This window comes from Gopherus evgoodei, chromosome 7 (genome assembly GCF_007399415.2).
Source record: "Gopherus evgoodei ecotype Sinaloan lineage chromosome 7, rGopEvg1_v1.p, whole genome shotgun sequence".
Classification (NCBI taxonomy): domain Eukaryota; kingdom Metazoa; phylum Chordata; order Testudines; family Testudinidae; genus Gopherus; species Gopherus evgoodei.
In genome coordinates this window covers 119191999-119208212 of record NC_044328.1, presented here as the reverse complement: position 1 = coordinate 119208212, position 16214 = coordinate 119191999, and the positions used below count along the sequence as shown (strand labels likewise).

General features: G+C 37.1%; 1 protein-coding gene across 2 annotated transcripts in view; it reads right to left on the bottom strand.

Annotated features, from left to right (window-relative positions):
• Window positions 1-562: 562 nt before the first annotated feature.
• Window positions 563-16214, bottom strand: part of CNTN3 (contactin 3) — a 251644-nt gene continuing 235992 nt past the window's right edge. For both annotated transcript variants that reach the window (XM_030570435.1, XM_030570436.1), the window contains exons 17-21: window positions 15944-16059; window positions 12386-12572; window positions 7007-7119; window positions 4290-4458; window positions 563-2650 (exon numbers count right to left, since the gene is read on the bottom strand). In XM_030570435.1, coding sequence (XP_030426295.1) covers window positions 2547-2650; window positions 4290-4458; window positions 7007-7119; window positions 12386-12572; window positions 15944-16059 — 689 coding nt within the window. In that variant the 3' untranslated portion in view covers window positions 563-2546. The remainder of the gene's footprint in view (window positions 2651-4289; window positions 4459-7006; window positions 7120-12385; window positions 12573-15943; window positions 16060-16214) is intronic.

The following is a 16214-nucleotide window of genomic DNA, read 5'->3' as shown; positions in this document are numbered from 1 at the left end:
TTACAAAGGAGGTATCATTTCAATTTTACAGGTGGGCAAACTGAGGCACAACTAGGTGATGTGACTTGCTCAAGATCATTCACCAAGCAACAGCAGGACTGGAAACAAACTCAGGTGTCCTGAGTGCCAATCTATTGCTCTATCTTCTAGGCAACACTACCTCCCTTCAAAATAAAATATTAGGAAGGGAAGTGGAGAGTCATCAAAAACTAACAAATGTTTAAGGACTAAATGTTTCAGGAAATGGGCGCAGGCAGATTTATATTACAGTATAAGAAATATTTGAAAAGAGTAAGTCAACCTAGTAAAGTTAATGAGAATCTGTTGACTTTGGCTCAGGCCTAAGGAGAGTAGAGATGGGGAAAAATTAGAGAACTGGCAGTTAGCAGGAATGTTGTTAAGAATATAGGCAAGTGTTGTGGTTGGACATCTTTACAATGTGCTCTTCTGAGTACAAATATGTGATTTTGAGAGGGCAATATATTTTGAAATATCCCAATATTCCTCAATGTTATAAATATTTTATTAGAATAATAGAAAAAAATACATACAGATAACCATAGGATACACACACAACTGGAAGTTTAAGGATAAATTTCATACTTTTCAATATGAAACAAGATACTCAGTACATATCTCATGGAGATATATAACAAAGTTAAATAATGCAATAGAATAATCATGAAAATGACACTGCAGAATTTCTTAAACAAGAATAGAAAGATTCACCTTTCACTGCATGAAACTGAACTATATATTTACTAGGAATGTCTGTTTCCCGCCCTTTGTGACTGTTTAGAAACATCAATGGTTAGCCATACTGAAAAAACAACTAGCCATTTATGTTTTTTTTTCACTATGTATGTACAGTATATACAGATCTTGCTCGGATAGCTAGCAAGATAGTTTGTGTGTTAGATTAATGTGAATTTGATATCTGAATGCATATTAAAACATTACTACAGTGATGTCAGAATTTTACTGATATTGGTTCACTTGAGGTTGACATTTTTGATTTTTTTTGTGTCCTTTGAGATTAAACCGAAAGAACAGAATATCATTTTGATGTTATATGAACATTTGACACTGTGTAATTTGCTATTCACCTGAAAGCTGTCTGAAAGGATAGAATAACGTATGATTTGTCTAAGCTTTGCAAATGTAGAAAATCAAATGTACCAGGTTTGGCATCTCTTTTATATATTGCTATGGAACATATAGATTTAGAACAATCTCTGTAATAACAAGGACAAAAAGTCTTTGTTTATATATATATATTTCTATATATCTAGTAAAAGCTATAGTATATTGCCATAGTAATACCAAGAATTATATGATGTTCATGGGATTTATTACAGAATGCCAGCCCAGCTGAGAGAGGTGGAGCTGCTTAGACACAAAGGTCCCTTTCAGCAACCAAAGGAGAAATCTGGGTAGCAGTAATGCTAAAAGGGAGCAGAGGAGTAATAGCATATATTGAATCAGGCATAGTTTGCAATGTGACATGGTAGACAAAGGGCCAATGTAATTTTGGGCTGAATATTCAGAAGAAACACATCACAGAGCAGGGAGGCAACAGTACCTTTCTATAAGGCCACGGTGCATCTGCACCTAAAATACAGTGCTCAGTTCTGGGCACTGCATTTTCCAAAACATCCTGGGATGTGGGAATTCAGAGAAGGGCAACAAAAATGAGCTGGGAGCGGGAACGATCAGGTTATGAAGACAGAATATACTGCTAAATATGTATGCAATAACCTGGCAAAGAGATGGATGAAGTAGGGAAATGAGAAAAAAATCTATAATTAATTCACATACATATAAATGGAGAGAAAGGACTTGTGTTCTCGAAGGGAGGTATAAAAATGTATGCTGACTCTGAGGAAAAAGAGAAAACCTTTGAAGTGTGGAAACGCTGTCTCTTGGACTTTCAAAGGTAAATGGGACAAAACATTGACAGGAGATGGAATAGGTCTTTTCCATCTCTAATACCTATGATTATCTGGTAGATTTAGAATAGATTATATAAAAGGACAGTATGCAAGCTTATCTGAACATACTTGGTAAACACACTGCTTTTAAAAGATTTAATCGGTCTAAGATTTGTCATTAGATTCCAATCAAATATGCATCTATTTTCATCTGTTTGTGTGGATTAGAATTATTCTATCACAATGACACGGGACATACTCAAAACAATTTAGTGTCAGTGCCAAAAAAAAAAATGGAGTTCATCAGAGATCCAAGGTGTATCTGAGACTCTGTGAAGCTCTCAAACTGTAGCATAATACTCTTACTCTCATTTACATCAGATTTGAGAAATGTATTATGTAAACTCCTTTGGTTCAAGTATTAAGGCATTTTAGATTCCTTTAAAAGGATTTACTGAATTTTAATATGGTGGTTTTTTTTTTAAATTTAACCTACAATGGAATATGAAGTATTTAAAAACACAGAGTTGAAAAAAAAACCCATGCATAACCACTGCATTTTTTTTAAAAAGCACTTTTGTAACTGATTTAATGTATCCAATGAATGACAATGTATCACCACAACACTGCATTAAAAGTCAAGAAAGGTACTATCTGTATGAAGCTGGATAAACTGTAGATGTTCAAGACTGATGCACCAGAACCTCTTGCATCCATACCTGTGACAAATGAAAAATTTGGGATTAAATCAATGCAATATATATGACGTCTCAATACATGTTACCAATAAGGACTCTGGCACAGATCCTCAAAGCTATTTAGGCACCCAACTTCAGTTAAAAGCAGTGGGAGTTAGGAACCTAGATACCTTTGAGTATCTCGGCCTCTGTTATTTTCCAGATAAGATTTATTACAGTTCTTCATTTCAGCTAACCAATGCAAGATTTATCAAATAATTCTAAATATTTATGAAGAATTGAAATATATTCACATTTCAGGAGGATTCACGGAATTGTTTTCATCTTTAAGATTATAAATGAAAAAAGAGAGCCATATGAAAGTGAAAATCTGATATTTTAAGATATATACACACACACATACTTATGTATATATGTAAAATCTCTCTCTCACTCACACACAGACTATCTAGCCCTAATTTACCCGGTAATTGACCAAACCAAAAGAAGGAAGTTTATCATGAGTAAGGACATGTGAAGGTTAATTGGTTTCCTTTTTATTAACTTATTACCATACAGCGTACAAGCATGGGTTTTTTCATTTTAATCAATAAGGAATCCATTCATATAAAGACTGGCTCCTGCAACTGCTAGCTGTGGGTGCCAGGCACAAAGTCTAGTCATGACTCAGTCAACTAAAACAAAATAGGTGGTGTTACAAAATACTGGGAACATATATATAATTAGTGGTGCCATTTAATGCCTATTGCTGAAGCACTTTAATCCCAAATGTATAAATGATTAACAATTTTTCTGTTAATTTCAGATGCTAGTTAGCATTACTTTGCATTATGAAACTCAATTAAACTAAGCTCAAGTCAAGTTCATGATCCTTATGCTATTATGTCTGTTTTGTATCCTGTCATTGAGGTACAGAACTTTTATGAAACATTAGCAGAGCAAAACCTTTCACAGATTTTTTTCAGGAGGCACACACTTGGCCAAATCCTCAGCTGGGGTAAATCAGTGAAGCCCTATTAACTTCATGTTGAGAAACTCTAAAGCCTGAGCATTTCCAGAGTACTATATTAGCGTTACTTAAGGGACTTCCTTTTCCCAACATTGTCACTACCTGCCTTCTTTCTAGATGGCCTGGGAGTTCAAGTGAAGGTTATCTAGCCAGGAACACAAGTGAGTTGCTATCTTCAGTTCTTTGATCAGCCTACAGTAGGTACTTATGTAACAAGATGACATCACCTTGAGTAGAGCATCAGCACGTTACTTACTTGGACTCTCACAACCTGGAGCAACAAAGATCAGAATTTATGCTCCTTGTGCATCTGCTTTTCCACTAAGTTTTGGAATGAAATGTCAGACAATACGTCAACAGAGGAACCACCACACTGTTGACAGGGCACTGATCTAGGAGTCCAATGACTTGGGTTCTCTTCTCAGCTCTGCCACTGACAAGCTGTGTGGTGTTCTGCAAATCACTCCACCTCTCTGTACTTCTGTTTCCCCCTCACACTTTGCCTGTTTAGAATGTAAGTTCTTCGTGGCATGCATCATCTCTTACTAAGCTGCATGTATGGTGCTCCGTACTGTGGGGTTCTGATATCGGTAGACTTCTAGGCATTACTGTACAACAAAATAATGACATCTCATATCAGTGACTACATACTAGTCAGTTTGGGAATCCTGATCTCATCACTGCTAGTGCCATCTCCACCATCAGATGTTGCTTTTACTTCTATGATGTAATCCTCATTGAATGGGAGTAAAAGTTCTGCTGATGTCGTATTTGTGGTCAGTTCATTCACACGGTTTTGATTGCTAGTCCTGTACAAAACCTGCAGAAACAACAACAAAACCCAGAATTTTTGGTGATGCTGCATGCAGTTTTTCTTTCACCATGTACTACTCCAAATTTTGTTTTTTGAAAAAGGGTTAAATTCTAAAAAAATATGGGGGGAAAAATTCTCAGTTCTGGTTGACTTCATGTATCAGAATTATAATCAATATCTAGAAAGGCAATAAAAGCAGATAACATTAATTAAGCTCTTTTATCCCAGCTTTAATCTAAAATGGCACAATATATAATGATAACAAATGAATAATATATTCTCTTGAGTTTCTTAGTAATGTATTGTTCTATAAATTATTCCTCCACTTGGAATCTGTCATTATCTAGATCGAACACTTCAAGCAAAAATAGTAAGGGGACACAGAGAACAGAATTAATAAAAATGTGGAAATTATGGGCTACACTGGAAGAAGTTCTGTAAGCGTTGAATGATTATTCTGTCATGGAAATTTACTGCATGTGTCCTGCTGCATTTTAAACACTGGGCGCTATATCCAGCCCTGGGTTATGTCAGTTTCCATTGAGTAATCCAGGGTTGCAGCCCCCCGTGTTAAAAAAATTGTCCTCGGAGGAGAAAGGGTATTGGTGGTGGTGTCATAGTAGGCCAATGTGCCCACATCCCCAGCTTCCAGAGTGGGTGGCCTAACTGAGAAAATAGCAGAATAGCATCCATCAGAGCAATTTTTGCACTCCAAGTCATCCTTGGATGCCAGGGCTAATGGCACAAGAATAACACAACTTCCCAATGGTATCGGTAGGAATGGAGTGAAAAAATAGCAGAAGTCCACTGGAAAGGTAGGCATGACATCCCACCATAAGTTGTCAATGCCTATCTACACTACAGGGACAAGTTTATTGGGCCAAATTGTATTTAGTTGGTGAAAGAGACAAGCTTCTGAGCTACACAGAACTCTACTTCAGGTCTGGGAAGGAGAACTCTATGTACCTTGAATACTTGCCACCAAAAGAAGTTGGTCCAATACAAGATATTCCCTCACTCGCCTTGTGTATCTGATTTCCTGGGAGCAACACAACTACAACAACACTATCTACATTATGACAGCCTTCTGCATTGCCCTATAGGTTGCAGTGGTGCTCAGAATTGTTATAGCATTGCATGCTCCAACCCCACCCTTGGCACATGCCTCCCACTCTCAGCCAGACCTCTGAGCCAACACATGCCCCTGAAACCATGACTCATGTGAGGTGGACCTCAGGGAACAATTTTATGGCTTTCTTCCTTTATAATGGCTGTGCTGGGAGAATCCTCTCCTGGCAAATGTGGGCTTTTAGGGCCCTTGATGCTGCTCCAAGGCCCCTTCATTGGTGTAAATGGTCTGAAGCAGGGGTAATGATCTCTCCTCTAAGTGCCTAAGTCACTTCTGAAAATGGATTTTAGGTGCTTCTGAAATCTTTACCCAGTGTAACAAGACTTCAATAGTAGGCATTTGTATTGTATTTATTGAAGCTACAGCCATGGCAACCTAATGCTGTGCCAAATACTGCAGAAGAGATAGTTCTGAATCTGTGACTAGGTATATTTGCATTCCAGCTATGCCCTGCAAGCCCAATGACCTAATTTTCCAGGAGTCTTACATAGGCTGTAATCACCTATCAGTCACTTGTTAACACAACCCAGAATGGCTCAAAACTGTTGCCAGTATTCAAATATGTGATGTAAATACTGTTTACAGCAGTGGTCCCCAACACGGTGCCTGCGGGCGCCATGGCACCAGCCGGGACATTTATGTGCGCCCGGCTACTGACAAAGGAGCGCTTCCACCAGAAAACCTGCCGCCGAGGAGTGAGGCCGCTGGGCAACCAGTCACTGAAATGCCACCGAGAAGCGACAACACCAAGAAGCGTTGCTGCCGAAATGCTGCTGCTTCTCGGTGGCATTTTGCTGGCGACGCTTCTCGATGACGCTGCTTCTCGGCGGCATTTCGATGGCTGGTCGAACGGCGCCCGTGACACTCTTCTGGGAACATGAATATGCTACTGCAACAGAAAGGTTGGGGACCACTGGTTTACAGTAATAACATCAAGGAGTGAAAATCAATGTAGCTCTGTAGAAGCACTCTCTGTAATTTACCAAGAGATAGCAATTGTACAGGGCCCCTATAGATTTATAGAACTCTCTGAACATCTGTTTGCTGCTAGAATACTAATAACAGTGGAAGTTTTATCAAGGCAGTGGAAGTTTTCCCACAGTAGTTAAAAAGCCATGAAATTATCAATCTGACACATGGCCATCAGTTTGATAAAATGGGCCAACATTGTAGTTGTGCAGATTTCCACCAGCCAAGGATCTGGCTCACTTTGTTTTGTTTCAAATGAAATCATTTAAACAATGGCTTTAAAAAGGAGGTGCAGTAAAGATGTTTTGGACCCCACATTCAGGAGTTCTGCAAAATGGCTACATCTGCAAGCATTTTAAACTCTAAATTTGCTGCCTTGGAAAAAAAACATGAAAAAAGCTTAAAATGAAAGTGTTTGTTGCCATAAAGTACTCTAGCTGTACTGTTTTTACCTACCCTATATCCAGTTACTTCGGATTCATTCTCCATTGCTTTCACTTGCTCCCAGTTCAGTACGACCCTGGAGTCTGTAACATTCCATATAACATTTCCTGGAGGCTGACTGGGTGCTTGAAATACATAATGAAAGCATGATTTTAATTTACTTGGCATTAGTGATTTATTATACAGCAGCAAATAATAGTTCAGGTAATTGACTGTCATGACTGTTAGATGTAAAAGCAACTCAAACAGAGCATCATCACTTGTAGACTGTATGGTTCAGAGACTAAATTGGAAAAACAGAAGAAGAGATAAATAGAGATGCACAAAAATGTTATTTCTGACTTATCAGTCTATGGTTCTTCATTTAACATGGCCAGATAAAAGCTTTTGTATCAAGATATAAAAATGATGAATTAGAACAAATTATAAGAGGAATGATGATACAGACTTTTATATCTTTAACATTCTGTTAAGACTAAAAATATTTTGCAATGAATAACTTCTTTGACAAATTTAGTCTTTCTTCATTTGAATTTATTAGTTACGGCAAAAGTATTTGACATTTCTTTTGTTACTTTTTTTTTTAAACTCTGGTATGATTATGAAGAGCTATCGGTAAGTTTTCAGTAATTCCCATTACAGCTGCAGTCAGACTGGTCACTGGTCAGATAAACCATGTAGTATTCTTTCTGTTCCCTGACAGGATAAGGCCAAGATTTTAAAAAAGGACTAGTAAATGTTGGGTGCCCAAATTTTTGATACAACTTGAAGGGGCTAGATATTCAAAAACAAGCTCCCAGCCTCTGAAAATCAGGATCCCTTAAAGTGTCTCAAGTTGTATATTTAGAGAATGAGGAATCTAGAGTCACCAGTCATTTCTGAAAATCTTGTCCTGAACACATAAACACACTTGAAAAGTATAACAGCCTACTAATGCTACTAACTAATAGAGTTAGCTATTGCTCAAAGAGCATAAGTCCAAGCTTTGGCGCAGAACAGTCAATATCAAACTATGGTAATGACCTCTGGTGGAATTTGTAGTATAAGCATTTTGAGTGCAAATACTCACCGGAACAAAACTAAATTTGTTTCACATATGAAACTTCGTAATTTTTCTATGAACATACATGTCAGTAAATCTGGATTCACGTATATTCATATAAAACAGACACAAAAGCAAATATCTTTTTTCAGTATTTTCTTTGCTCTTATTACTGAGGATTTACTTTGATGAACTAATATCCAATTTCTATATATAAAAAAGGAGTTTGTCAAATAAAGTTTTTTATACTCGCGAGCTGTTATAGCGTATTTTAGTAATTATCACTCACTGATATTAAGATTGGGTTTGAGAATTAATAAATCATTCCTTTAAACCCATAGCAAAATAGTAATATGACATCTGCAAACAAGTGGAAAAATGCACAATAATTATGCATAAATCATAGGCCTCTACCACTTGACTTACAGATGTAACTCACAAGTATAGATATGCAAATAATCAATTTTTTGGTTCAGTGGATAAACCAAAAAAAAAAAAAAAAGTTGGCTGTATTGGATCTACAGAAACGATTAAAAAAATCCACTGACATTTGAAAAGTAAAACAAAATTATCATTTCAGATCAAATGAAATGTTTTTTTTTAAATCAAAACAGAACATTCCATTTTATTTTGAGGTTTTAAATCTTTTAAATGTTTTAGTAAAAAAACTTTCCAAAACAAAAATCAAAATATTTTGTTTCAGAAATGCCAATATGAATTGTTTTGATATTTCTCATTTTTTTATTTGACAAAAACAATTTGCCAAAATTGACCCAAATTGATGAATTCTTTCATGACCTGAAAGAAGTGGAACCTGCATTTTGTGCACACACACACAAAAATTGCATGATACATTTTGCCCAACTCTAAGCATGTGAATAGTTCCACTGAGTTCACGGGGACCACTGATATACTTAAAGTTAGTTACATGCTTAAGTACCTTGCTGAATTAGACCTTCAGTGCAGAACATATGTTCTAATGAATTTTACATATATTGCAAGTACTCAGAAATGTTAAATTGTTTTATCATATGGTTCTATGAGTGAAGACTTGCACAGTTGTTTATCTGAACTTTTGAATAATACAAGGTGTTTCAGGAAGAACAGTAATTCTTGATTTTTTGTTTAAAAATATTAATTTGCATAAAGATAAAGGCACAATTTAATGTTTAAACCTAAAATATCCTGCAAAAATATTCTGTCAAATATTTGGGATAAACAGAATATAACTTATTGAAAAAATTCAAAGCCCTTTTTTCTGAAGAAAAATTAATTCTCCCCAGAACAGTTAACATACCACAGCCAATGTTTGGAAAGTGATAGCTTTAGTACACCATTCCACTGACTTCTCTCCTACGCAATTAACTAAAAAGTTCTCTTGCACAATGCCCTTGACTTAACCCAACTTCTAGAAGCTGAATTCACAGTTTACTGGCTTTACATTAAGTTTATAATTAATAGAACTATGGTCATTTGAAAATGATCTTTGCCTCTCCAATGACTATGACAGTAACATGATAACCGAAATGAGAGTATTCTGCTGCAGGAGATATTACAATAACTGGCTCCTTCTTGCTTCATTTCAGGATCTTCTTTGCCAGTTGCCAAGCCTATACAGAAACTTATATTTGCATCTCTCTACGCCACATCAAGAAGTTTCAATTAAGACAGAGCATCTAATCATTATAGACCAACTGTGAGATAATTGACCATGATGGGAATTATGAGTCCCATGCTGAACTGAAGCCTATTAAAAATGAAATGTGACTGGTTGACTTTCCCTCAGAGAGTTCTAATTAGGTTTATTCCTGTCATGGTGACATGAAATGTATTTTACCATTAGATTTACGGGAATTAAAATAGGGGAGTTGCTCTGATGGATCAATATATTGCACTTCTGCTTTTAGTTCTGCCCGATGGGACTGAAAACAATGAAGTTATTAGGGCAAGTTTTAACAGCCTTTGCTAGGAGGTCACCTTCAGTGATACTCTTACAAGGTTAAAAAAAAGGTGATGAGACTCTCTTAGAAATATGAAAATGTGCATAATATTTAACAAGGGAAACACTGTTTCCAAAATGGTTGATACAGAACCTGCAATGGAAACAATTTAGTATGCCTTAAGCAGTGTTTTTCAACTGGTGCTTTCAGACCCCTCAGCCTTGTGGTGAGTGTAATGAGAAGCAATCACTGGGGCTGTGAGGCAAATTTTATAACAATCTAATGCAAAGAAAATCTTGCTTTCCCCCTCTCTGAACACCCTTACCCATGCAAGTCAAAACACCCCCCCCCATACATTTATATCGGCTTAGCACTGAAACACTATTTTTTTACTCTTATTTTATAAGATATGAAGGGCAGGGGGGCACAATTTTTTTTTTCATTGAATAAGGACTTGCCAGCCTGAAAAGGTTGAGAAACATTGGCTCTAGGCATCATGCATTGATTATGAACAGAACGTTGACCATTATATATATAGATGTGAAGTTGAACGCTCATGATTCATGACTATGGTATGTGACTTGTATGTTTCATGTTAGAGGTTAATATTAACTAATATCTTATGGGTTGCAGGGAAAAATGTGGAAAGTGCAATTGTTACATATATAATCATATGCACAATACGAAGGGCATTATTCAAAAAGATCTGATGGGGTATTGGTGGGAATTAAAAGGCTTAAAACGTGAGCTGACAGAAGAAAGGGACATTTATTTTCAACAACTTTTAATGAAAAATGTGTCCATGTTTCACTGAAATTTTTGAATTTCAAATTCTTCAAACAGTTCTACTAAAAAAAAAGTAGAGAATGAAAAGAAAGGGATGAGATGGTGAGGAATGTTTCATGAGTGGAAGTCTGGAGCAATTCTGAAAAAGCCATGTTTGAATTAAATTTTCCTTAGAGAAGATGAGAAGACTCGAAACATTTAAGTTCTTTGCATGAGTACTAAAGTTGTGAAGAAAGCTGTTTAGTTTCACTTAATATGAATGATACAAAAATATTTCAAATTTCCACATACTTCTGTTGAACCATAATCTAATTACTTTCATTACTCACTACCAAAATATTGGTGTGTAGCTAGAAACTTTTTAATCAGCCTGTTCCATTTACCAGATGTATTCATTCAGGGCCAAATCTGCAGCCCACTGAAGTCAATGGCATGAGGCCTTAATTCAATAACTACCACAGTCAAGTGGTTTTGTCTCTCATATATTCTTCCAAGATACCACGTCACAAAATTAGGACTGCAGCATCAGTGAATGGGTCAGGCAGTAATCAGTGGACTTTGGAAGAAAACTTACATTTATACAAAAATATGAGCAAGAAGGCTCAGTGCATTGATAGTTAAACTGGCAGTGGCGTTTTTACTTAACACCTTTCAATCTGGGATATAGTAAAATCGACAATACTATAATGCAACCATTCTAACAAAACAATATTTTGTATTTCTTTGGAACACTTTTAAAATTCAAATGGGCAAAATCCTGCCTGCCTTACTCATGTGAGTATCCATAATGACGTTAACTTTATTGGGGCTATTCTTCAAGGGCCAGAGTCTGATAAACTGGATCACATAATGGGATTGGCCATGGGACTGCTCATGGACCTGCATTATTAAATATATCAGAGTCTCTGAATATATATTTGGTCCTTTATTCAGATTTACTTGTGGATTTATGTTAGTTAAAAAGCAAAGCTTCAACATTTATGGCATTGATTCTGAACTGTGTTTAAACATCAGAACACACACAAAACATTTCCTGATTTGTGGATATTATCAAAGCCTTTCTGAGTTATGTGTGTGTTCTCTGGACTTAAATCTTGTTTTGGTAGTAAAGTGGTATCTTGTGAGTACTTTGGGCAAGAGAACACAAGAGTCAACATGAGTGATTGTTTTGCATGAACTGCAGTCCACCTCCAAAGTTAGACTCTAGAGAACTTATATTATAAAGCCATGAAATATTCAGTGAGTTACTTGGTTCCATATAGCAGAAGATTGTTTTTCAACATCATAAAATCAAATCTGACTTTTGAAACTTCTCTGTCAGTAAGAAGAATTTAGCAGTCCAGATTTACAAACGTTTGGAAATCAGTGGTGGTGACTTTCAGTTAGTCAGGTCCATGAGCATGTTTGATTTTTGCATAACCATGATCATGAATAACATCCACAGAAGTGGGTGTTGGCTCTGGGCTTGAATTTGAAAAAGTGTGAGGGTTCTATTTTATATGAAAGTCTGGTTCATTTGTTCCTCTCATCATTCCCAATAATGCACATGTTCTCCCTTTTGCCTGCACGTGATGAAAACCCATGATGGCCCTCCCCTCATTTATTTAGACTGATGATACCCACGTGTCTTTTTTGTGGTGGCATTGACTGTGCCGCTAAAGGGTCCTGACCCAGCACTGTTGTATGCCCGGACAGCTGTGTAATATGCTAAGTTGCTCTTCAGGCCTGTTATTCTTACTGATGTCTCATTCCCTGTAGTTTTTACACTATTTGAAGATTCTTCTTTTCCACCATTATTCCAGTACCTGACCTATGATACAAAACATAAAACGTTTTTGTAGCAAAATGTTCATACGCAGTATTATGTCTGATTCCTGTAAGTGCTTTTTTGTCTCTTGAAAATGGTAGAATTACCTTAAAGTTTCAGAAATAATGCATATCCTATGAAAATAGCACCCCTATTGCCTAGCTGGCTTTACCTTTCATACTAATATTTCTTTCTTAGTGTAGTTATAGAAAAGAGGAAACTAAAATGTTAGAGACTATGAATGAAAATGATGACAGAGGAAAAGCATTAGTTCATCATTATATTCTCTGCCCTGTGACGAATGGCTGTTTGCTTCAACCCTCTCCCTCCCTTACAGCCTCTTCACCTCAACTTCCCTCCATACGTGCCCTTCTTATCCTCATCTTCCTGTCCTGTCTCCCTAACCTTCCTTTCTCTTCAATGTCACCTCTCCCCTCACTTTTCTACCCATGTAGCTGAAACACTCTTAACCAGGCCCTCCGCCCCCAAAATAATAGAACTAACATGAAGTTTGCTGCTAAGATCTTGTTCACACTGTTTGTGTGTTCTAACCCTTCTCCCACCCCATGTCTGCCTCATCTATTTAGACCGTAAGCATTTCCAGGCAGGGGCTATTTACTATTTGGTGTGTGTACAACACTTATCACAATGGGGCCCCATTCTTGGTCCTTAGGCAGTATCGTAACAAACAAACACACACTAAACTAATTAGAACACTATATCTTATAAAACAATTCCCACTGAAATTAAAGCTGTCATTCAAAAAATGTCAGCTTGCGGCAGACAGAGAGATAGAGCCGTGACTACCATTGCAGGGATCGTTATACAATACACACCCATTCTGGTGGGTTCTCAAATATATTTGGAAAGAGACACCAAGCTTAGTCAGAGGGGGAGAGAGAGAGAGAGAGAAAAGAAAATTCTCTACTATATAGAACCTATATATTGGACATCCATGTCTCTAGCCTCTGTTTGCCAGCAACTGGGAATGGGCAACAGGGGATGGATCACTTGATTACCTGTTCTGTTCATTCCCTCTGGGGCACCTGGCACTGGCCACTATTGGAAGACAGGATACTGGGCTAGATGGACCCCTCCACTCCCTTAGTTGTTTATTTTCGAAGCTGAATAGCCCCAGTCTTCTTATCCTCTCCTCATATGGAAGTTGTTTCATATCCTTAACCATTTTTGCTGCCCTTCTCTGTACCTTTTCCATTTCTAAAATATGATATTTGAGATGGGGTGACCAGAACTGCATGAAGTATTGAAGGTATGGGTGTTATGGCATTATGATATTTACTGTCTTAATATCTAAACCTTTCCTAATAGCTCATAACAATCTGTTAGCTTTTTTGACTGCTGCTGCACATTCAGCAGATGTTTTCAGAGAACCATCCACAGTGATGCCAAGATCTCTTTCTTGATTATTGTGCTAATTTAGACACAATCATTTTGTATGCATAGTTGGGATTATGTTTTCCAATGTGCACTACTTCGCATTTATCAACATTGAATTTCACCTGCCATTTTGTTGCCCTGTCACCCAGTTTTGTGGGATCCCTTTGTAGCTCTTCACAGTCTGCTTTATTATAGAATAATTTTATATCATCTTCAAATTTTGCCACATGACTGTTTACCCCTTTTTCCAGATCATTTATGAACACGCTGAACAGCACTGGTCTCATTACAGATCCCTGAAGGACACCGCTATTTACCTCTTTCCATTCTGACCATTTATTCCAACCCTTTGTTCTTGTCTTTTAATCAGCTATTTAACCATGAGAGGACATTTCCTCTTATCCCGTGACTACTTACTTTGCTTAAGAGCCTTTGTTGAGGGACCGCGTCAAAGGCTTTCTGTAAGTCCAAGTACATTATATCCACTGGATCATCCATGTCCACATCTTTGTTTCCCCCCTCAAAGAATTCTAATAGATGGGTGAGGCATGATTTCCCTTGGAGAAGAGTCAACATGGCTTTCTCAAACAAATTGTGTTCACCTATGTGTCTGATAATTCTGTTCTTTACTATAATTTCAACCAATTTTCCTGGGATTGAAGTTAGGTTTACTGGCCTATAATTGCCAGGATTGCCTCTACAGCCTTTTTAAAAAATTGACATCACATTAGCTATCTTCTAGTCATCTGGTACAGAAGCTGATTTCAGTGATAATTTACATACCACGGTTAGTGGATCTGCAATTTTCTATTTGATTTCCTTCAGAACTCTTGGCTGAATACCATTTGGTCCTGGTGACTTATTACTTTTAAAAACCTTCTCTATCAGCACCTGAATCTGGGCCAGTTCCTCAGATTTGTCACCTAAAAAGAATAAGCTCAGGTGTGGGAATCTCCCTCACATCCCTCTCAGTGATGACCGATGCAAGAATTAATTTAGCTTCTCCACAATGGCCTTGTCTTCTTTGTGCGCTCCTTTAGCACCTTGATCATCCAGTGGCCCCACCGCTTGTTTGGCAGGCTTCCTGCTTTGGATGTACTTAATTTTTTTTTGTTATTAGTTTTTGAGTCTTGCTAGTTGCTCTTCAAATTCTCTTTTGGCCTGCGTAATTATACTTTTACACCTGACTTGCAAGGGTTTACGCTCCTCTCTATTTTCCTCAGTAGGATCTTACTTCCAATTTTTAAATTATTTCTTTTTGCCTCTAAGTTTTTTGCCTCTTTTAGTCTGTTTAGCTATGGTGGCATTTTTTTGGTCCTCTTACTTTTTTTTTTAAATTTGAGGTATACATTTAATCTGAGCCTCAATTATGGTGTGTTTTAAAAAGGTTCCATACAGCTTGCAGGCATTTCACTTGTGACTGTTCCTTTTAAGTTCCATTTAACTAGCTTCCCCATTTTTGTGTAGTTCCCCTTTCTAAAGTTAAATGCTACTGTCATGGGTTTCTTTGGTTCTTGCCACCAGGGGATAATACATTTCATTACATCATGGTCACTATTACCAAATTTTTCAGCTATATACACCTCTTGGACCAGATCCTGAGCTCCACTTAGGACTAAATCAAGAATTGTCATTCCCCTTGTGGGTTCCAGGACTAGCTGCTCCAAGTATTAGTCATTAATGGTGTCTAGAAAATTTATGTCTGCATCCCATCCTGAGGTGACATGTACCTAGTCCATATAGCTGAAATCCCACCCATTATTATTAGGTTTTCTATTTTAAGACCCTATCTAATCTTCCTGAGCATTCCACAATCACCATCCCGGTCAGCTGGTCGGTAATATGTTCCTACTGCTATGTTCTTATTATTATTTGAACATACTACATGACTGCTAACTCACAAATAAATGATTAGGAAATAAAACATAATTATGGTCATGCTACCTACTGGAGGGTGCATAGTTAAAGGGGTTTACCTCATAACCTAATAACTGTCCACTACTCATTTTCCAAGGAATGGCATTCCAGGAAACTTCAATTACTGAAGATGACAAGCTTTTTGCAGCAACACCAGAAGGTGCTATGGTAGGCTCTGTATTTGGAAATAAAAACATAAGAGAACAATAGTAAACAGGAATGGTAAATAGTAAAGAGGAAAATAAAAATGTCAGCATGGCTTTTAATTGAAAATGGCCTCAGTGAATCTGCTAAGCAAATATTCATTCAGCAGTTGTAATATTATCATAT